This window comes from Tachypleus tridentatus, chromosome 7 (assembly GCF_004210375.1).
Source record: "Tachypleus tridentatus isolate NWPU-2018 chromosome 7, ASM421037v1, whole genome shotgun sequence".
NCBI classification, from domain to species: domain Eukaryota; kingdom Metazoa; phylum Arthropoda; class Merostomata; order Xiphosura; family Limulidae; genus Tachypleus; species Tachypleus tridentatus.
In genome coordinates, this window is record NC_134831.1 from 59,540,342 (window position 1) to 59,564,646 (window position 24,305).

At 34.0% G+C, this 24,305-nt stretch overlaps 1 protein-coding gene across 1 annotated transcript in view; it reads left to right on the top strand.

The window, feature by feature from the left end:
• LOC143255758 (choline transporter-like protein 1) overlaps positions 1 to 24,305 on the top strand; it is a 75,593-nt gene that overhangs the window by 39,484 nt on the left and 11,804 nt on the right. The window contains exons 3-14 of the mRNA XM_076511936.1: positions 4,776 to 4,889; positions 5,991 to 6,133; positions 7,618 to 7,689; positions 8,491 to 8,578; positions 9,037 to 9,100; positions 10,078 to 10,186; positions 10,946 to 11,069; positions 14,093 to 14,140; positions 15,344 to 15,415; positions 17,888 to 18,016; positions 18,609 to 18,715; positions 19,902 to 20,042. Coding sequence (XP_076368051.1) covers positions 9,082 to 9,100; positions 10,078 to 10,186; positions 10,946 to 11,069; positions 14,093 to 14,140; positions 15,344 to 15,415; positions 17,888 to 18,016; positions 18,609 to 18,715; positions 19,902 to 20,042 — 749 coding nt within the window. The 5' untranslated portion in view covers positions 4,776 to 4,889; positions 5,991 to 6,133; positions 7,618 to 7,689; positions 8,491 to 8,578; positions 9,037 to 9,081. The remainder of the gene's footprint in view (positions 1 to 4,775; positions 4,890 to 5,990; positions 6,134 to 7,617; positions 7,690 to 8,490; positions 8,579 to 9,036; positions 9,101 to 10,077; positions 10,187 to 10,945; positions 11,070 to 14,092; positions 14,141 to 15,343; positions 15,416 to 17,887; positions 18,017 to 18,608; positions 18,716 to 19,901; positions 20,043 to 24,305) is intronic.

Below are 24,305 nucleotides of genomic sequence, written 5' to 3' on the forward strand. Positions count from 1 at the left end.
AGTGCAGTCCTTATTTCCGTTGTCTGGGTTTAGTTAGTCCATGTTTCTAAGCAATCAATAAACCTAAATTTTAAATGTGCTAAATAATACCCACAACTGCCAAATGTTACCTTTAATAAATAAAGTCTGTTATAGCAGTTATGTAATGGACCACGTTTTGTGTCCACCAAATCTTAAACATGTTTAGAATCTTTCAGGTAACTTAATAAAACATGGTTTAACCTATGTTTTAACGCCGGAAAAACTATTATCTCTGAATTCAATTCATTTGTCTGAAAATGCACTTCAGAGGTTCAGCAGCAAGTTTAAGAGCTCATAACGCTTAAACGTAAGTTTCGTTAACTGTCATTGGCAGAACTTAAATAGCCTAGTATGGCTTTATTACAACAACAAAACACTTCAGTGTCAAATCGAGCACTAACAGACTTAGAGGTTAGTTCTTTTGTTATGCCAATGTTGTACTGTAATAACGTAAATAAAAACAGTGATTAAGAATTCCTTTATTTTGGTAGATTTTCTTTTAATACAACAGAAATTTATTGTCACGAGCTCATATCACATTTATTGTTCTTATCAGTGAATTGTATATTATTTCTCACTGTTTCTTCAGACAAAAATTTAGAAGATCTACAAAAAATACCAACTTTATCGTGAGTGGTTAACAGACTTATAAACATAACAAGCATACATTCATTAGTCGTGTGACAAACTATATTTGTAAAATATCGTGACCCTATATTTTACTGGTTTTGAAATTAATGTACAATTGTTCTCAACGATATGACAGTTCAAATGACGAAGGTTTAGTTGTTGAACCACATTTATCTTTTTTAGTATGACACGATGATGAATGACGTCAGTGACCTGATACGTGTGACACATCCATGTTTATTTTATTCATACAACTCTCTTTTCTAATCCTTTTCTGTACCCCCATTGGCACAGTTGTATGTTTGCAAGTTTACAACGTTATAAACCAGGTTTCTTAATTTTTGTTCTTATATTTGTAACTAAAACATATTGAATAAATTGTCGGCCCTGCATGGCCAGGTGGGTTAAGGCGTTCGACTAGTAATTTGAAGTTTGCGGGTTCGAATCCCCCATCGGACTAAACAGACTCACCCTTTCAGCCGTGGGGGCGTTCTAATGTGATGGTCAATCCCACTATTCGTTGGTACAAGTGTAGCCCAAGAGTTGGCGGTGGATGTTGATGACTAGCTCCCTTCTCTGTAGCCTTACACTGCTAAATTAGGGAAGACTAGCGTAGATAGCTCTCGTGTAGCTTTACGCGAAAATCATAAACAAACAATAAACTGTTATGAAACATTAACGGTTAATAAAACTTTAACTGGTTGAGTTTAAAGTTAAACCACTTCATTCTTGCATTTAAACCTCGATAAAAACATTCCTGTTGCTGACTGACGGTCTAATGTTGGCAAATACTCATTTCCGTTTTTCTATATTTTATTAATTTCTGTATGACACTAATTTTCAATAGAAAAATTCGCCATCACGATACAGGTTTTGGGCAGAGCACAGATAGCTCATTGTGTAGCTTTGTGTTTAAATTCAAACAAACCTTTTTTGTTTGGTATCCACACAAATAATTACCAACTGGTAGAGGCAAACTATTGCCCTGATATTTCGATTTTCAATAATGATAATAAAAGCCGATCAAAGTAAATATTTTAGAAGTCAGATAAGATCAACTTGGCATTATTTCAAATGGACAGTTTTCTTTCTGTCTATCCGATATTTCTCTATCCATAAGAGTTAATCACAAACAGCCAATTTGCTATAGTACTTAATACTCCTACACTGGGTCTTGGTATCTTCTTGTTTCAAAACATTTAAATTAATGCATAGAACATTGCAGGTTTCATATTATAACTATCGGTTTTCACAAATGTACTCTCCTGACCTTTCGAACTGAACCTTTGAGTTCAAAAGCAATGTTTACATTTCGGTGACAACTTACATGTATAAGCTGATACACAAACCCCGTATAAATTTTTCTGTTGTTGTTATTATATAGGTTGCATTAAGGCAAAATCTGAACTTTGCTTTTTGATTGTTAATATTTTGAAATGTTTTTACAGAGGCATCGGAACCGGGATGCTGGGGTTGATACCCCAAGTTTAGATATTTGACTGAAATAGCAATTGTAAATTATATTATTATATTAATCTTCCATAGTAAAATCTGCACGTATAGCCAAGAATCCACACTTTATAACCATTTTTTTTTTCGCCACTCTTTTATTCCTACAAGGTCCGGCATGGCCAAATGTGTTAAGGTGTTTGACTCGTAATCCGAGGGTCGCGGGTTCGAATCCCGGTCGCACCAAACATGCTCGCCTTTTCAGCCGTGAGGGCGTTATAATGTTTCGATCAATCCCACTATTCGTTGGTAAAAAAGTAGTCCAAGATTTGGCGGTGGGTGGTGATGACTAGCTGCCTTCCCTCTTGTCTTACACTGCAAAATTAGGGACGGCTAGCGCAGATAGCCCTCGAGTATCTTTGCGCGAAATTCAAACAAACATAACAACGATAGCTTGTTTGTTTACGTGTTCTGTTCTAACTTACCGACAGCTCGCGATCAAAGAAACGTTTTAACTTCGTCATTTCACGTGGCATTTCACTGATGGGAAACAAAGTTTTTGTTTTTTTTCTACTGAAAGGATACTGAAGCATTTTGTCAAATAATTACTGGGGTCACAGAGGTTAGGTTTAGTATTGCCGCTACTCAGGACTGTATCTTAAGACAGCTGGTATAGGTATTAAAACTTTTATTAAAATAAAGTGGAGAACAGCGTTTCGACTTTCCAAGGCCATCTTCAAATTAAGAAAGAGAGTTCGCAACTGACTGTTTCCGGGTACGAGTCATGGGAACGAGAGTGTAAACGGGTACGGGAATGTAGGAGGCGTTGCAGTGTATGTTAGGTTATTAATTAGGACAGATATAAAGGTGTTTCTTTATTTTGGTTCGAGTTGTTGTATAAGTAGGTTTCTCTACTTAGTATCTGGGTATTTTCTATGGTTATGTCGTGTTTACTTGACTTGCAGTGTTCAAAAATGTGTAAAGGTGTTTTTTGTGTTCTTTAAATCGTGTTTCCATTTTTCTGCTTGTTTTTCCAGTGTAGAAGTCGTCGCAATTGTTGCATTGTATTTTATAATAATGTTGGTGTTGTGTTTGGCAGTGTAGTTTTTACATAGTGTGGACTTTAGTTTTGTACCTGGTTTTTGAATAAATGTGGTGTTTACTGGAATGTTGTGCTTAGTTATAAGTTGTTTGTTAATTTTCGCTGACATCGGGAATATATGGCATGCAGCAGTGTAAATGTTTGTAGTTTCTTCGGATTTATTATTATTTGTTTGTTGTTGGTCTAGGTGTGTGCGTATAATTTTTTCAGCGGTTTATGAAGGAAATTTATTGATGTTGATGAAGTGTTGTTTTATTTTGTTGATTTCATTGTTAATTTTAGCGGGTGAGCATAGTTTTGTGGTTGTGTTTATTTGGTTTCTTAACATGTCGAGTTTTTTGTGTTTTTTTCTCATGTGCTGAGTCCCAGGTTTGAATTGTGTATCAGTTCTTGTGATCTTGAGGTTACGAAATGCTATTTGGTCAGTTTTTATCGTGTTCACAGGTGATCTTAATGTTGGGGTGTATAGTTTGTTTGTTTGTTTTGAATTTCGCGCAAAGCTACTCAAGGGCTATCTGTGCTAGCCGTCCCTAATTTAGCACTGTAAGGCTAGAGGAAAGGTAGCTAGTCATCACCACCCACCGCCAACTGTTGGGCTACTCTTTCAGCAAAGAATGGTGGGACTGACCGTCTCATTATAACGTCCCCACGGCTGAAAGGGCGAGCATGTTTGGTGCGACGGGATTCGAACCCGTGACCCTCAGATTACGAGTCGAACGCCTTAATCTATCTGGCCATGCTGGACTTGGGGTGTATAGAGTTAATGTAGTTCAAAAACTAACTGTGTGTTTTGTAGATGTAATTTCAGCAATTGTATCGTCAACATATCTGTACTAGTACAGTGGTGGGTGTAAGGCTGAATTGATTGCTTGAAATTCAGTCTGTGTCATAAAAGTAGTGGCTAGAACTGGTGATACGGGATTGCCTATACTTAAGCCTTTTATATGTAGGTAATGAATTCTATAAGGGTTGTTAATTGGTTGCTGGAGATATGTATCAATGGGTTGGGGTCTTGGATATAAAGTTATAAAGCTATTTTGCAGGCTTCGGTAGTTGGGACTTCTGTGAAGGGGAAATTGCCTCAAAACTGGATATTAAGGCTTTATAGTTTTGTTGGCCAAGAATAGATTTAAAGTTAAAAGAGTCTTTGAAAAAGGAGCTGGCTGATGTTACATACTTATTCAAAAACCAGGTACAAAACTAAAGTTCATGCTATGTAAAAACTACACTGACAAACACAGCACAAACATTATTTATAAAATCCAATGCAACAACTACCACGACTTCCATATTGGAGAAATAAGCGCAAAAATTGAAAGAACACAAACACCTTCACATGTTTTTGAACACTGCAAATCAAATAAACAAAACATAAGCATAGAAAAAAACACATATACTAAGTAGGAAACCAACACAAACAAACACAAAATCAAAGAAGCTCTACTTATAGAACAACTCAAACTAAAATTAAACCAATATAAAGGAACACCTTTTCTTATGGTTGATCATAAATTAATAACACAGTAGAGTGCTAGTGCTAGCATTCTCGTCAATCAAAATTATTTTCTCTCAGGTAAATGGAAAGACAGCCCCTCAGGATTTAGACAAATTTGAAGGACCAATAAGAGACCGACAATGTAGGGATGTAATATTTCTTTTGCTGTTTGCGACGTTTTGTGGCTTCCTGGTGAGTCCTTTTGTTTGTTTCTCATTTATTCTTTGTACATTTTATAACATGCTTCCTTTTGAAGACTTAAAAAAATCTTTATTTCTGTATTTGCTACATATGGATCTTTATAATACTTCTCTATTATTTTTTACTTTGTTTAGATACCTGTAAAAAATGTAAGTATCCTTTTTTATTTGATTGATTTCATGAATAATTTTGTGTTTTTATTCCATTCATGTAGCTGTATATAGCTACTGTGTATTTTGAATACTTATAATCACGTCAATGTGTTTTACACATTAGCTCTTGCTTGAAGCCATTACCATAAGTTTAAACAGAGCATTATTTCACTTTCCATAAGCTCATATAATTTTTACTATTAGCTCATCCCATTGTAACACAAATAAACAGACAATATCCACATCTATTGCCTTATCTAAATACTTTAATTCATTTCAAATTCGTTCAAAAAACTATCTTAAGAATCTCTTTTACGAGGTTTAAGCTGCTTCCACAATGTGCCTAAAATGTTCAATGCACTCGCACGTGCGCGCGCGCAAATATAAAACCCAAATCAAAGTTCTAAATGATTTGAAATTGAACAAAAATTATTCCATACATTTCTTTCTGTAATAATTTTATATAACACAGTGATAAGTTTTTGTAACATTAGTTAGAGGCTTAATTTTTGTTTAAACAACAAAGCCCATGTTACCATGAGACTCTAAAGGATAAATACCCTGGTGGTTATTCTCAGTATGTAGTTTATTTTCTGGAAATATTTCATTTAAAACTAATGAAAATATTAAACCTTACATTAACAGTTAAAATGAACGATGCTCTTATAATCTTGTTGCTGAAATTTCTTTATAATAAACACAGATTTTATATCTGATTTTGCGCAGAATTTCACATTAGATATATCTGTAGCTAAACGTGCCTACTTGTGAAGTTGTAAACTAGAATGACACACTAAACAACTGGCCACGCATACAAGACGAATTTGTGTACATTACAAGCGAGAATAATGTGTAATTAAAATAACAAAGCAGTTATATGGCACCGCAATAAATGGATGTGAAAAACTTAAGTGTTATAAACAAATATTTTCTGTTGCAGGGATACGTGCTTGTTCTTGCTGTGGGAAAGGGAGACCCGGACCGACTGCTGTTTGGTTGTGACAGCTATGGCAACGTGTGCGGGAAAAAAAATGTAGCAATAACTGACGCTCGTCAGTCGGGTCAAAATACTGTTGATAAACCGTAAGTCAGCTCACTGGAAGACGGAACAATGTATACTGGTAATAGGAAAATAGGACTAGGATTAGGAAGGACAGAGAAAGACTGAATAATAAGTGATTATTTGTTCGAATTTGACGTAAAGCTACACGAGGGCTATCTGCACTAGCCGTCCCTAATTTAGCAGTGTAAAACTAGAGGGAAGGCTTGTTTTGTTTGTTTTTTGGAATTTCCCGCAAAGCTACTCGAGGGCTATTTGCGCTAGCCGTCCTAATTTAGCAGTGACTAGAGAGAAAGCAGCTCGCCATCACCACCCACCGCCAAGTCTTGGGCTGCTTTTTTACGAAAGAATAGTGGGATTGACCGTAAAGTATAACGCTCCCACGGCTGAAAGGGAGAGGATGTTTGGTGTGACGGGGATTCGAACTCTCGACCCTCAGATTACGAGTGCCTTATCCACCTGACCATGCCGGGCCTAAACTGTCATGAGTTTTCATCATACTTGTCATATTTTAATAGTATGCGAAAGTTTAGGTAGGCAGCGAGCCTGTTCCTTGCATCAGAACGGTTAAGTAACGACACCTTAGAGGACTGTTGCATAACAAGTTACAAACTTTATCTGCTTCAGGATTTAGGTAAAATAGAACGTAAATTTATTTTTTAAAATAATAACAGATAAGGAAAGCTGTTATCACTGGTAGTTACTACCTTATTCCAGTTTGTACGTATTTGTTCCCAGCAAATGTTTAGAAATCACATACGGTTAATTAAAATAAATACATTAAAAACAGCTTAAACATCGTTTGTTAATCGTTGTCATGGGCAACAGCCTATACGATTAATCTAAGTTAATTTATAATTAGTTACTATTTCTTTATCACTACATACAAATCACTAAATACAGGGTGTTCGGAAAGTCACTATGCACTTATATATTTATTAACAGATATGTTTCAATATAGAATACAGGAGGTAAATATGAATAACAATTATAAACAATGTTGAAAGTGACCCCCGTTGTCATCAATAAAGGCTTGGAAGAATACAGGAGGTAAATATGAATAACAATTATAAACAATGTTGAAAGTGACCCCCGTTGTCATCAATAAAGGCTTGGATCCTTCTTAACTTGTTTCTAAACACCGCTATCAGTTGCTGGCTTGAAATAGACTGAATAGACATATGATTACAAAACTACATAGTGACTTTCCGAACGCCCTATAGATTATATCTACTCGCCCGAAACGTGTGACATAAACTAGTTAATAATTAGCATTTACTAACAAGAAAATTTAATAACCAATTAACTATTAGGCTTAGGTGATCGTGTAAAGTCTATTAACTACAACTACTCTGATAAAATATAATATAGAAAAAACCGTAACATGCCATTTGTTGGTTAGTCGTAATGCAGATCAACGTTTAGTCACTTTCTTAATCAGTTTTATTATTAAAAATAAACTGTACTCATAGATGTGAATCATTTAACGAAGTGTTTCTTTAAACAGGTACCTTTATTATAATCCTAACCGAATCCCTCCGAGAGAATGTGTGAAAAGTTGTCCTGGTAAAAATTACACGTAAGTTCGAGATTAAATGTATCTAAAAAAGTGTTATAGTAACATCAGGATCCCAATATGTATATATAGGAAACAGCTACACTTTCAAGACTATACAATAGTCAGAGCTGTGACTTATCAACTACCTTATATGGGTTGCATTTATTAGGGTTTTATCAGAATTATAATTTATCGATTATTTCATACTGGTTGTGCCTACTAGCGTTTTATCAAAGTTGTGACTTATTGACTATTTCGTACTGGTTTTATTTACGAGAATTTTATGTATATGCCACTTATGTAGTCTCTTTTATGTATAACCCTGAGAACAGATGTGCTTGATACCTGTCGATGGACACGGTAGGTAGCCCGATGAAGATTTGTTGTAAGAAAACCATGTTTTTGTAGTAGAGTGCTTAACTTTTGAACTATGTTCATTTTGACAAGTAACGTCGTTGAATTATACATTCACCAACCTGTAGTATATACATTTCTCCTGTGGAATTACTTGGGTTTCTTACAGCAGTTCTTAACAGAAAATGTTTAATTACAAATATTATTATTAGAACTCTGCGATGGTTTTAAATTCTTAAATGGTCTAACAAAATACAGAACATTTGAACAATAAACTCGCCAAATTATAGATTAGTGCACAGAAATGGACGGCAACTGCCTGTTATAGATAAACTTAAAGACAAAAGACGGAAAACATTCGAAACATTTGTTTTTTTATAACAGAAATTTGTCGTCCGTTCCAATATAGGCATCATTAATCTTCTGCCTAAACAGTTTGTAACCTACAAAGTATTTCTTATATTGTAGGTCTACAATACTGAGACATTGTGTTTTCATTCAACCCCACGTGACCTTGATTCAACAAGCACTCAACATTACCAGAACCTTTTTTGAGGTACGTAAATTTTAATTACAATTTTAAAGGGTGAATCAGTGCATGCGTCCAATGACAATAACCGTAGATTTTTGTTTCGTAATGAGACGTGTATAGACATGGTTTTATAAACAGTACGGACATTTCATATGTAGCACTTATTTTTCGATGTTATAAGTACTTGACGAAGAAGTTATATAAAGATTGCATTCTCATTTATTGTTTACTGACTAAGCTAAAAACCTAGCGTTCTGAAAAAAATTACGTCATTTGTCTGTGTAACAACCGACTTACAATATGTGAACTTGTTGGTATTTGTTTTCATTTGTATATCTACGTAAAAAACTGTTATCCATTTTTCCATCTCGACGGAAGTGAGATTTCACCTAGTTTTAATTTTTTTTTATAGAAAATGATTTATGTAAAAACAATATAAATGTTATTTTTGGTAAATAATGCAATGTGAAAATCATTGACAGGAGCTGAGCACAGATGTTGCCCTCTGTTGGAGAGAAGTTCTGTATATGTGCCTCATCGCCTTAGGTATTTTATACAGAAATTAAAGAAAGAAAAATTAGATGTTTTATATTTATTAGAAATAAAAATGTTTTTGCTTTAAAAATCAACGAAGAAAAAATACATTTCCAATTTGATTATAAAACAAGAGTATTTAATTATGTTATTTTATGAAGAAAATAACAAATAAATGATTCAATTCTGTTGGTGTTAATTATATTTTGAATATATTATGTACCTATTGTGAATTATCTAACTCATATATATATATAAAGGTTTACCTGGTTGTCATGATCATGATAAAAATATTGGATAAAGTGATGTGAGAGTGTATTTCCATTTAAATGATTTAAGTATAATTTATTTCTTGGCTTAAGAAACAAAAAATGTGTTATAATACAAATCCCTGTTTTCTTCTTTATATTTAAAAACTAGTTTATTATAGTGAAGAGCGTTTGAGATGAAATAACTTTTTATGCATTGATGTTAATGGAATTTTTATCTTAAAAAAATGTTTTATGTGTGTGTATATTTGAAAGTAAACTTTAGCACGCTTTTTTCAATAATTTGAAAGCGTAATTTGTTAAAGGCGTTCTGAACTACAAATATCGATAGTAATTCACTACAGTCTATTGTAGCGAAAGTTATTTCGTGCTTTCATTGTGTTATTCAATATACAATTTATGTTTTAAATCCGTGTGAGGATCGGCCATAAGATATATCCCGTTGTTTATCTTTAGATGTTTTCGTATGAAGAAAATAAGTTTATAGAAAGTTATAAATTACCTTCCATGATAAATACTCCATAATTTCATATAAAAACTAAAAAGGATTTTTTGTATGGTGAATGTTCTGTTTTGTTTATTAACTCGTGTGATAGTTCGGCGCACGTGACATTAATTCTGTTTATTGGTACTGATAGAAGCACACTTTTACCTTATCCTCTAAAAAGAATTATTAGCCACTTTATGTTTGTTTATTTACACTTTGTGTTTTATTTTCAGGACTAGCAGGCGTAGTTGTTATCCTTCTTCGTTTCATTGTTGGAATTCTTATCTGGTTGGTTCTGATATCTCTCAGCTTGGCAAGTGTTGTTGGTACGGCATATGTCTGGTGAGTGTTATTGTATGCCTAGTAAATACTCGTGTATGTATGACATATTTTGGGCTATTTCTTCTACACGTTTGTATTTGGTATTTGTTTTTTTTTAACTAGAGTTAGATAAGCTAGTTGTTTATTGTTTAAGTATTGATTTAGATATGTTTGATTTGAGTATAAGTTTGTTTGTTGTATGATTTGCAAGTTTTGGTTTAATTGTAACGTACAGTTAGTACTATTTTAGGTTTGGTAAATTTCTTGTGAGTGTTTTTTTTTTTTTTTAACGCAAATCCATGCAATGGACTGACTATACGTGATTTTCCCACCACGGTTTATTTTGTTTGTTTGAAGTTAAACACAATGCAACACAATGAACTATCTGTGCTCAGCCCATCACGGGTATCGAAACCTGGATTATACCGTTGTAAGTCTGCAGAGGTGCTGCTGTGCCACTGGGGGGACTTCCCACCACGGATATTGAACTCCTATGGAACCTAAAGTTCATAGCTGAGCCATTGGGGGATGGGGGGCAAAGAGTGTATTTGTCTGTGTAAGCTTTTCAGTGAACCTCTGATAAGCACAAGCCACACGTGCACGTGTGTGTAAATGAGACGAAACTACATACAGCCAAAAATGGTATCGTTCATTGAAACCTTACAGAAGTAAATTCACTTACAGAAAAACTTTCGAAATACACGGTCTCTCGAACTGTTTACATTCAATTCTTTTTATCTAACAAGTGATAATTTCTTCTCTTTTTTTTTTTTTGTGAAGGTACATGTGGCGAATTCGAAAGACACAAGTAGAGAATTTAGCTCCTAACGATCCTAGAAAATCAAACAGAGAGACCGAAGTGACGCACTGGTTAGTGGGAGCAATATTTGGAACAATCTTTACCGTAAGTAGTAATCAAAGTTCTGTGAGTGTTACGATGATAATGGCTGATACAAACGTTCAGTGTAAATAATAACGGAATATTTATGATATTTGCAGAAATATTCAGGATAAATATTCATCTAAGTTCTGCAATATTTTAGTCGTAAGTATTTATAACGTTTCAGCAACTCCTTCAAGAACCTTTACCACAATTAATAAAAATCTGCAACAAGGTTGTTCATAGTAAATAATTATAAATGCTCAGCATTATTGGTGAGATTTTTCATCATTCCTGTTAATTGTCTTCCTGCAATATATATACAATAGTCTTCAAGTATTAACAACGTCACATAATATGAAAAACCTAAACAATTTATTTATCTTCCTGCAACACATACAACAGTTTTCAAGCCTGAGCCGCTCCACAGAATGCATATAAACAACTTCACCTTGAACATTAATTTTTTTCGTGTAACATAACATCAGTTTTCAAGTATAACCCGTCCTATAATATGTATGTAAACGTTCACCGTAAGTATTAATTGTCTTCCTACAATATATACAACAGTTTTCATGTATTAACCATCCTACACAATATACAATAAACCTTCACGATGAATGTTAATTATTTACCTATATTATAAGCAACATCTTGGTCGTAATGCAATACTCAAAGTCGCATCTTCAGTTTGTTTGTTTAGAATTAAACACAAGACTACACAAAGGGCTATCTATGCTCTGCCCCCACGGGTATCGAAATCCGGTTTCTAGCGGTGTGAGTGCGCACACGTACTGTTGTGCCACTGGGGGGCGCTTCTTGAGACATTGATGTGATGATACGTTTCCTACAACAGCATGTCATCAAAGAAGCGAGATGCCATATTTCATTAAAATGTAGCTTGTTGCCGAAGGACAAGAAATCACGTGTACATTTCAATGTTAACATAATTGTAAGAGTGGGAATAGAAATGATTTGCCAATCAGTACATAGAAAACAAAATTATAGTTTTCAATTCTCGTTACTACCACATTTATAGACAAACAAATCTCCAATTAACAGGTTTGGTTAAGGTACACAGTAAAAATCATAGAAAACAGAAATAACACCTGTTTTAATATTTTATTAATATTACTATGTAACACAAATTTTGTTCCTGGATAGTATGTGTTATTTCGTAATTGCTTATGTTGTAAAAGTGCAGAAAATGGCCATTATTTTCGTCAAACTTTGATTTTTTTTGACTTGGATAATGGAATTTAGAAATTAACCTATTTTCTATGTAAAAACGGGGAAATTTGCACATTCTTATTTATATAAGATTTGAATAAAACCACACAAGAATCAAGATTTACGTGTATTTGTACTAAAGTAACACAAAAATGTTTAGAAGTGAGTAGTTTTTCGAGATTTGCGACAGCAATGTAAATTACTTTCACGTATCAGCCCCCAAATATAGTCTCCCATCATGTTTCCGTTATACGCTGTTTGGTAGCGGCGTTCAAAGTTCAGTGTATCTTGGTGGAAGCGCTCGCCTTGCTCCTCTGAGTATGCTCCCATGTTTTCCTTGAATTTATCAAGATGAGCGTCAAGGATATGGATTTTCAGGGACATCCTGCAGTTTATTTTGCCGTAATTTTTCACCAGAGCCTCAACCAGTTCCACACAATTTTGGGCCTTGTGATTACCCAAGAAGCCCCGAACTACTGCGACAAAGCTACCCCAACTTTGTTTTCCTTCCCACTGAGGTTCTTGGGGAATTCTGTGCACTCCAGAATCTTCTTTATTTGTGGCCCAATGAAGACATCAGCTTTGACCTTTGCCTCACACAGCTTAGGAAAGAAGTATCGAAGGTACTTGAAGACTGCAGACTCCTTATCAAGAAGGGTAACAAATTGTTTCATAAGACCCACTAGTAACTCACTGTGCCTCCCCACAGAGAACTCGGTCCGTTGTGGCCAGTGTTTCCTGTTGTAGTGCGCTGCGGTCTCCCTGCTGTCCCAAAGGCAAAAATAACAGGAAAAACTTGGTAAAGTCTCCTTGGAGACCCATCAGGAATGTCACCATTTTGAAATCTCCGATAACCTTCTAGCCATACTCTTCATACTTCAAGGTTTCTAGCAAGGTCTTGACGCTATTGTATTTCTTTTTGAGGTGCACCGAATGAGCCAGTGGAAGAGACAGATACTTATTCCCGTTATGGAGCAGTATAGCTTTGAGGCTTCTGGATGAGGTATCAATCAAGAGGCGCCACTCGTTCGGGTTACAGACAATTACAATTGCCTCCCACAGGCCGGATACATTGTGGCAGAAGCGGCGCCTATCTTGACGAGTGAAGAAACTTGAAAAATGTCGGTGACGCTTCCTCTGACTTGCGACTTGCACACTTTCATCTAACAAATCTCACTCCTTGAGCCTAGATGTCAAAAGATCGGCATTCGATTTTGTTAGATCAAGATCTCTGATCAAGTCATTGAGGCCTCATCACTGAATCTACCTGGAATGTTCTGGAAAATTGGTAAATTTGAAAATTTCATAACTCAGGTCGCAAAAGCAAAGTTTGAAAAGAAAAATAGTCCTTTTCCATTTGCTTTAGGCATAAGCAATTGGAAAATAACACTTTCTGCCCAGGAACAATAAAAAGTAAAAATTTTGTTACACAGTGTTATCTGAGACTTAAAACTGGGAAATTTTGGAAATTTTAAAGCCATTTCTTATAGAGGAGAACGTGTGCGCATTTAATGCAGTGAAATAACTAACCAACACTATTAAGGTAATATTTAATTAACGATTTTAGCTACACGAAACCAAGACAATAAGCTAAGATGTGGATCTGAAAGATGCATCTGTTTAACTGGAAGTGATGTGAAAACAAACTGTCATTATTGTACATCAGTTTAGTATGTTTTAAAATAAAATACAAACTACTGATACAAGCAAACGATCTTTTCTGTACTTACATGTGTGAAACTTTTAACCATTAACAATGGACTAATGATAAGATAATCATTTTATTGAGTTATCACATAAATGGCTTTCTTTTACAGGTCATCTTCCTTCTTATCATCATTATCATGAGAAAAAGAATAGAATTAGTAAGTATGATAGAGATATGCTTAATTATGTTAGAGAATAGACCCAATATACTTAAATCACTTTTTAATTTTTTTCAAAGACTAGCAGCAATTGGTGTAAAGTCTACCAATCACGTGGGATTAACTCAATATGTCTGTGATTGTTGTTATTTGTACTGTAATACGTGATTATCTCAAGACACATATGGTTTGCTTTCAAAATCACAGGATTCAACTGAGGCATTACTTGTAAAAGTGTTTATATCAAATGTTTTATTACCAATGTGACAAAGATGCCAAAAGCACCGTGCCATTGGAGGCTGCTATTCAATGTTTTTATTTGATTAAATTACGCATGCAAAATTAAAATGTACGTGAACAGTAAGAACAGATGAGTAGATATGTCAACGTAAGATACGTTGAAATTAGTCAAGGTTCTGAACTCTCACTGAGTAAACGCAACACTGTGTATGTATATTTCATCTGGAGATACATTGAGTATAAGATGACAAAGATCATTCCATCATGTGCTGCCATTTATTTATAATAAAATTTTCAGGTTCTCACAAGAACCTTGACTAATTATCTTTTATAGCAGGAAGTAACAAATAAATCTTAAAATGATTTTTAACCTTCTTATTTTACGAATTTATACATAGTCACCAAAGCATATTTTTAACGTGCCATGAGTGATCTAATGTCTAAAACTAACAGTGTGCGGAACTGACAAAACCTAGCTTACAGTAATTTTTACCAATAAATAGCCGAAACAAAGCAAATAAATGAACAGAAAATAAAATTACAAGCATTTTGTAGACTGGACTAAACTTATAAATGTCGATCAAATGTTTTTTATAAACGGAGGGAATTGATCAAAGGAAAGACAAGATGTTTTTAATGTCTTTTAGGGGTGATGATTCTTTGGTCCTATTCAACCCAGAACAATGGGTTGAGACCAAAACATAGTTCAATACTTGTACAATATTATATCATAAGCAGTAATATCTCAACAAGCAGTTTAATAAACTTATATGTTACATTATTGTTGTCACTTAAAAATATTAGAAAAAAACATGTTGTAACCTAGTTTCTTAAATAACACCAAGGGATATAGATATCACTTTAAAATATTTCGCTCACTTGACAGTAACAAACACCAAAAGATATATTCTCTTCAGTTTAAAAAATAACAGAAAGGACCGACTTTTTTTTTAACCCCCACAGGTGTCAGCTTTGTTTAAGGAAGCAGGGAAGGCCTTGGCAACTATGCCGTTATTACTATTTCAACCAGTTGTGGTATGTAAAATTCGGAGTTAAAATTCATGCGTGAAGGTTAATTAATATAAACATTTTGCGGCATTTTTAAAAAGGTACGCATAAGTTTTTATTACCTATAAAGTCGTCATATGTAGTATTTCATTCACTGTTTAAGGAAAAGTCTATATATTGAAATCACATTTTGTTTAAGTATAACTGTACTTTAAATATTTTAATAGCTTTTTAAAAAATAAAATAATGTTGAACGCTCCAGTCAACATCAGTAATTTTCTTGGATGTGAACTTTATAGTTACATGATAATAGGTTTGTTTTTTTCAGACTGTCATTAGATACGGAATGATTACTTTTCTTTTGCTATGTGTTTAGATAGGAAAAGCGTTCACAAATATTTAACAGTTCTGACTGGTTCTGGTTGAGATTCTCGTATTTTCAATTGGTGCATTGTATTCTGCCAATATATGTAGTCACACGACCTTCACAAATAGATTGTAGCGATCCATAAATGTAAAGAATTTGTTTGTTATTAGACGCGGAGTTAGACATTGGGTTATTTGAGCTTTGGCCACCGCGGGTATCGGAACCCGATTTTTTAGTGTTATAAACTCTCGAAAATTGTCGCTGAGCCATTGGAAGACTAACCATAAAGGTGTAGGCATTAAAGTATTTAGATCGGAACATACTCTGAATTTCAAAGGATGATTTGATGTCCATTCATAGTTTAAAACGGCCCGGCATAGCCAAGTGTGTTAAGGTGTTCGACTCGTAGTCCGAGGGTCGCGGGTTCGAATCCCGGTCGCACCAAACATGCTCGCCCTCCCAGCCGTGGGGGCGTTATAATGTGAGGTCAATCCCACTATTCGTTGGTAAAAGAGTAGCTCAAGAGGTGGCGGTGGGTGGTGATAACTAGCTGCCTTCCCTCTAGTCTTACACTGCTAAATTAGGGACGGCTAGCGCAGATAGCCCTCGAGAAGCTTTGCGCGAAATTCAAAACAAACAAACAAACATAATTTAAATGTTTTATAGAAAAAAGTTAATTTCTTAATTAGAGTTTCATGAGAGTGATTTATTTACCTACGAAAAGGAGAATTACCATAAAATGAGAATGTGTACGGTTTTTAGAGGGCTAAAATTAATTATTAGAAATTCTTAATGACGAGAAACCCACTTGAAATGTAAGGTTTTGAAAAGTTGAGAGGATACGATTCATGGAGTGTTAAAATTAATTATGAAAATGTTATATCTAAGGAGGGTGAAGATGAGTATTAATGGAAATTTGATGCTGTATACCGTTTTCTATAGAATTAAAATTAATTATCGTGAAGTTATATATCAAAAAGGAATGAACGAAAAATAGCTAAAACAAATGTTTTAAACTGTGTTTAGGAGTTTAACGTAAGATTACTTGTCAAAGACTAAAACACTAAGCTACTTAATATTACACATTTATGAATATATGAGTACCTAAAATAAAATACCAGTTAGATGCGAAATCCTATAGATTTTACTGTCATATTCACTATGGAAAGGAAAAATATAGTCTATTTTCAGTGATAATATAAAAAATATAACCTTGGTTCATTCAACCACCAAATTACTCATAAACATGTTTATTTTTGTGCTCCTTGACTTTAAAAACAATATATACATTTATCCATCTATTAAAACACAACATCCAAAGCGATTCGTTTTGGAGGTTACTGTTTTGGCCTAAAAGTCCAAGGATATAATAAAGAAGATAAGAAGCAGAGCTCGAACATTAACGTGTTTTTCTCCCAGGTTTTCTCTAGGTGTGTATGCGTGTGTGTTTTCTTATAGCAAAGCCACATCAGGCTATCTGCTGAGTCCAGCAAGGGGAATCGAACCCCTGATTCTAGCGTTGTAAATTCGTACACTTACTGTTGTACCAGCGGGGAACTTCTCTAGGTGCTTTACTTGCGCATTAATTGAGTTTTGGCCCGGCATGGCCAAGTGATTAAGGCACTTGACTCGTAATCCGAGGGTCGCGGGTTCTAATCCCCGTCACACCAAATATACTTGCCCTTTCAGCCGTGAAGTCGTTATGTTACGGTCAATTCCACTCTTCGTGGGTAAAAAATTAGCCCAAGAGTTGACGGTGGGTGTTGATGACTAGCTACCTTCTCTCTAGTCTTACGCTGCTAAAGTAGGGACGGCTAGCGCAGATAGCCCTCGTGTAGCTTTGCGCGAAGTACAAAACAAACACACAAACATTGTATTTTTGTTTTCGTACTCTCGATAACATAACTCTTATTACACACAAATAAGTCTAACCAGTGATAGTTAGGTTTAGCTTCATGTTCGGATTTACATGAACTTACACTTAACATATTTAAGGTAAAAATAATTAATTCAGGAGATTTAACTTTCACTCTCAAGTGAAGAAAACGGAATTTGAAGGTTTTGCTATTAAAGTAAAAATAAAGTTAATTTGGTTTTCCTTTCTTACAGTTATTTGTGAAACTTTTTTACAGACTTTCGTTACTTTAGCCGCAATAGTTGTAGGCTGGTTTGTGGGCTATCTATACATTCATACAGCGAAGGATGTCGCAGTCGACCCCGAAACTGATTACGTCACATTCCATCTTACTACTTTCTTCAGGGTAGGTACGAATATTCTAGTTTTGATTGGTATTTGTACAAATATCTCACGTTAATCCATCCTGACTACACCTACACTTCCCTTCATTAAGAAAGGTTTATACTTACTAAGAATTCATGTGAGTTATTTTCTTTACAAATAGTTTAAATATCTCATCTCTCGAAAAGTTAAAAAATGATATGAAACAAAATTAATTCGTATTTTTCGAATTTTTTATGAATGATCTGGATTTTAAATCCAAGTCAATAAGTAACACGAGTAAAAATATTCACAATGGGAAATTTGTCATGGGCCAAACGTATGCATGCTGTACTTTACGCTTACGGTGTCATGGCGGCTCGTACCTGCGACGACATGTCACAGTGTCAGCTTTGTACATAGTTCTCATAAAATCTATTTAACTCTATATAAACTAGGAACTTCATTGGGCTACAATATGTTACTAATGTTTCCTTAATTTTTCTGTTTTCCAAGTAAGCTACAAGTTAGTAAAAATGTATCCCGTGATCAGTTTCTGCAAATATTTTTATTTTACATTCAAAATAATTATGCATAGTTTTGTAAAATACTAATATTTTGTTTTCTTTTCAAAGCTGATGAAATGGTACCATCTCTTGGCCCTGTTTTGGTTCACCCAGTTTGTCATATCTTGCCAACACGTTGTCATAGCAGGTGCCGTTGCCACGTGGTTTTTCACCAGGTCAGTTTCAATAGCTTTTCTTGTCGATTTGAGAAAACATGAGATTAAAGAGTGAATAACAGTATAACTTGTTCCTTTTTTAATCAAGAGTTATTTATCACAATACTCCACCAAAACGATGTTATTCAATGTCAATAATCTCCCTTAATCACCGAAAATTCAATATGATGTTTATATTTTTCTTCGTTAGGTTTAGTAATCAATAAATTATTGTTTTCAAAACTTTAATAAAGTAAAAAGAGATATTAAAATATCAAAATTTACTCAAACGGTAGATTTCAAATCTATAATAATATTCGATATGCAAGCTCTCTACCCTGTAATATCTTAAACATATAATTTATCTTGATTTACCCTTTCAGATACTCTTAACTTCCAGGATAAATGTTTCGAGTGAATTTTGTGAAACTTAAGAAAATGAAAAAGTACTCTAATTGAAAACTTTATATAATGAACGACTTTCATACGTATGATTGGCATTTTAGGACATTCTGCAGGACGTGGGATCGAATCACGATGCCAAACACGCTTTCAATCGTAGGGGTGTTATAATGTAATGATCAATTCTATTAATTGATGGTAAAGAGCAGTCCAACAGTTTACAGTGGGTGTATTGACTATTTACATTGCCTTTAGCCCATCATTTCAAAATTAGTCCTCAAATAAATTCAACAAATAAATAAAGGTTTTCATAATTCAATCTAATATATGAATGTCCTTGAGAAAAAGAAACAAGATCTGTATCTTCTAAGAAATTTTCACGAAAAAAAGAGTAAGGTAGCTGAGTTTCATTTCTCATAATATTTACTATTATTGCACGTTGTTTGTAGAAGCAAACCATTCAACACTATTCATTTATTTAAAACTAATTGCTTGAAGTTCATGGCTTTTTTTTCCTTTTGAACATGAAACTCTGTATAACGGATATTGTTATCTTTATGTTGATTATTTACTTGTTATTAAACACAATGCCACACAGTGTTGTGCTCAAAAGAAGGGATTGAACCTCATATAGCTTCTCAAGCTCATCGCTAAGCCACCAAATGATGTCATCTATGTCTTCATGAAACAAAAATACATGATGTGGAGATTTATTTATTTCAAGTTGCTATGCAAATTCATTTTGTTTTTTTATTTACAGCAAAGAAATCATTGGTGTTTACCTGTAATGTATTTCTTTTTTTAGGGATAAAAAGAAACTAAGTACACCCATCGCTACAAGTCTGTACAACTTAATTCGTTACCATTTGGGTTCTGTTGCTTTGGGATCTTTTTTTGTTGCACTGGTTAAACTGATCCGAGCTATCTTCAAGTATTTGGAACGGCAGTAAGTACATTCGTATCAGATATACATAGGTTATAACACAGAGACACACACATATGCATATATATATAGATCTTATTGTTTTCTTCCTATTTTATATAATTCGTAAGAACTTTATGTGCTAAGAATATTTCAAGCTGATCTGCTAGTGTTTGTCAAAACTAACTTGAGAGAAATCAGAGTAAATCTCCCACTAATATAAACTTTTATACCACTTACGTCATTCTGAGTTTATTTATAAGCAAAACGAGAGTCTGGTGGTCTGTATTTTATTTGTAAAGAAGAGAAATAAATATAGTGTGCTTTGAACAGTTTGAACTACACTAGTGTACACAGAAAGAATTAGAATGAAACTGATAGTAAGCACAGAAGGGACCCAACTGATGTGGTTTTGGAAAAGTTCCATTTTCCTTTCTTTCTTAGCTTAGAACAGTGAAGTATTTTGATACTGAGAGTTTTCAAACATAAATGATTTGAGTTCACTCACAGAGTTCCACATGTATTCCATTTATAAAACTGGGTATAAGGCTTTGTTTAAAACTGGTACGTATAAAGATATTGAAACGACTATGTAAACCTGTAGATGTTTTCTTACGATAAACAGATGTGGTAAATAATTTGTTTGTCTGGATATCATGAAAGAGCAGTTTATCCCGTTTATTTTAGGTTTCACAAGTAAAAGCAATATTAGGGTGTTCTCGATTTCAATAATTTCTGTTCTAACTGCTTCTCTCTTCATACCAAAATAAACACCTTAAATAATGTTTTAATAAGCAATGGCTATTCCTTACTTATTACTCTTATTACCCCTAACATGTAAACTCACCCCTAAAGAAACTATATACTGTAGACAAATATCCATTAACATTGATCATTCTTTTTAAGGTGAACAAAATTTTATATCGAAGTCACAAATTTCAAGAATAATTAAAAAACGCATCTACAAGTTCAACTACGAATGATAGTTAAATCACCTTTCAAGATTAAAAATCTATTCAGGTTTAAAGACCTATTACCTACCCTCGTGTGTTCTAGGATCGTATGTGGTGACTTTAATATTACTTATGTTTACAAAACTATTCGCTAATTACATCTACGAACCTGTTAACATATGGGAGTATTAAACAGAACTGGTAAACAACTGTCAAATTTTTGGACTCCGCAATTCACAAACAGTGAAAAACACCAGAAATCACATCATGTTTTTCAGCACATGATTCATCTTCATCCAGCGATGGTTAACTTGAAACAACTCTGATAAAGGAGGGAAGTCATGTTACGCCAGCATCTCATTCATTCAGTCATTCTCAACTATCACGTCGATGGATGACTTCTTTAGTGTTTAATGTGGTCAGTCAAGTCATTAACAAACGTTTTCTGATGAGTTCCTTAACTAAAAAATCTTTAGTACCAGTTGAACGTTTATGAGTATAGAATCAAATAGTAGACATTTGAATACCATGTCAAATCACTGGTCATCTGACACTTGTTTTACATAAAAGTATTTGTACTTTGTCACAGCTAGATTACAGAAAACTGTGATTAGCTTATTTTGAAAACAGTGTATCTGCAAAGTATTAACAAGAAAAATGAGATCTTAATAAAGTTTTACTTCTCCTTAGAGCCCGGCATAGCCAAGTGTGTTAAGGCGTGCGACTCGTAATCTGATGGTCGCGGGTTCGAAACCTCGTCACGCCAAACATGCTCGCCCTTTCAGCCGTGGGGGGCGTTATAATGTGACGGTTAATCCCACTATTCGTTGGTAAAAGAGTAGCCCAAGAGTTGGCGGTGGGTGGTGATGACTAGCTGCCTTCCCTCTAGTCTTACACTGCTAAATTATGGACGGCTAGCGCAGATAGCCCTCGAGTAGCTTTGTGCGAAATTCAAAAACAAACAAACAAACTTCTCCTTAGATTAGGATTATAATTTCAGATAATTCTTTTATGTATGATCTTATTAAAAAGACAGTGGTTCAGCAATCTTTAAAAGTGAATAATCACAAATTTGAGTTGTAAGTCATTCGTTCTGGTACGTGAAAGTTATTCACTAACGAATGGTCAATAGTAACTTTTCTTGACAAGCAAGTGTCAAAGATGAAGTGGTACATTTTTTCTTGGTCTAGTTTGCATGTAATGAAATTTGTGGATAATGCTTCACGAGTAATTCAAAAGGTTTTATTATTTAACTTCTAAAATATGGTGTTAGAAGTTTAAGTTTCTCTATCCTTTACAATAAAATCAAACACTTAAATGTTGCAGCTTTGCATTCAATAAATGATATATGTTAACTGTTTCTTTTTTGAGTACAGGTTTTCATTCTCTGATTGTAAGTATATCTATTTTATTTTATAAACTTGAGTTAAGAACAATAAACCATGCTAAGGAAAAAGCAAAATGTGTAGTTTGTTTTGAAATTAAATTTCAGAATAAAATAACAAAGCAGTGTAATATTGTTAACATAGAAAAAAATACCTAAGTTATAGATTATCAAATAACACAGAGTATAAAAACTGTGAATTCATACAAAGTGATTATAACTCAGTTTTTACTGAACAGTAAAAGCTATTGAGAAAAGCACAACCATAGCTGTCAGATAGGCTCGAAAACATTGAAAACTGAACTAAGCCTTCATCTTTAAAATAAATGTAAATATATTAACTCCAAATTAAACAAATATTAAAGCAGCTTTAATTAATATAAAAGCAACTTTATCTCACAAGGAAAAATGTTTAGTAAAATAGAAATATTCTGTAATATATTTCATAAAATTTAATTTCGTACAAAGACAATTGAAATTTATATCCGCAAGAGAAGCAGAACAGAGAAAAACATGTCAGCACTTTGAAACTTTTATAACTAAAAATCTCTCATTTATTTATGACATTTAAAATAGCCCCCCCCCCTCCCTGATGGAGCAGTGGTAAGTTTATAAACTTACAACGCTAAAGTCTGGGTTCAATTTCCCGTTGTAGCACAGAGCAGGTAACGTATTGTGTAGCTTTGCACTCAAAAGATAATAACAATATCAACAACGTTGAAGTACCTTATGTTGTGCAGTGAAGTTTCTCTGTGAATAGAACAACGTTTAAGACGAGCGGAAAGTTCTAATTATAGAAGTTGCAGAATATGGGGATTTTTTTTTTTTCCGATACTGAAGCCGAGAAAATATATGGTTAAAAAAAGAATACCGAAACTACTGAGGAGATTGAAACCAAATATTGAAGTATGTTACCAAATAAATAGTAATATAAAATAATTTGAAATCGATACTTTTAAGTTAAGTAAAAAGGAATAAAATCTATGATAATAGAAAAGTACCAAAACGCCATTAATGACACGACATGGCCAGTTGATTAGGCTTGATTCGTAATCTGGAGTTTCATGGGTTCGAATTCCCGTCACACCAAACATGCTCGCTCGTTCAACCTTGGGGGCGTTATTATGTTACGATCAATCTAACTATTCGTTGGTAAAGAAGTAGTCCAAGAGCTGGCGATGGGTGGTGATGACTAGCTGCCTTCCCGCTAGTCTTTCACTGCTAAAACAGGGATAGCTAGCTTAAATAATTCTCGCATAGTCTTGCACAAAATTCAAAAACAAACAAACAAAACGCCATCAAAAGTGAAATTATTAAGCTGCCATGCTGCAAGTTTATGCATTTAAATGCCCTGGTTATCTCTCTTTCACCGATACATAAATGGGTGTCTTTAATTACTTTAAGTATTGGCATCTGGTTGCAATATTACCATCCAGATTGGACATTGGAATATAAAAATGTAATTTTAAGTAATCACATAACTATATTTAAACTCATTTACTAGCATATTCCAATGGTAATTTTATAGTTGGTAGATAAAAGTAATTTTATATGCTAATTCTGTAGTAGTGATTCTTAACGTCTATTCCTAGTTTCTACTTACTACTACCAAGTGATCATTAGCTATATCGATCTTGGCTAGTTAAAACATTTAAAACAAGTATTCGTTATTTTTGACAGCATTTATATAGTATACTACCTTGGTCTCTATATCTTCTGCACTTTATTCCACTACCTTCGTTTCCTTATATTCTACACTTTAGTTCACTTCCTTGATATCCAGACCTTTTGCACTTTAGTCCACTGCCACAGTTTCCACATGTCTTCACTTTAGCCCATTTCATCGATTTTCATATTTTCAACACTTTAGTTCTTTGCATTGATCTTCGTATCTTCTACATTTTAGTACAGTGCCTTGATCTTCGTATCTTCTACATTTTAGTACAGTGC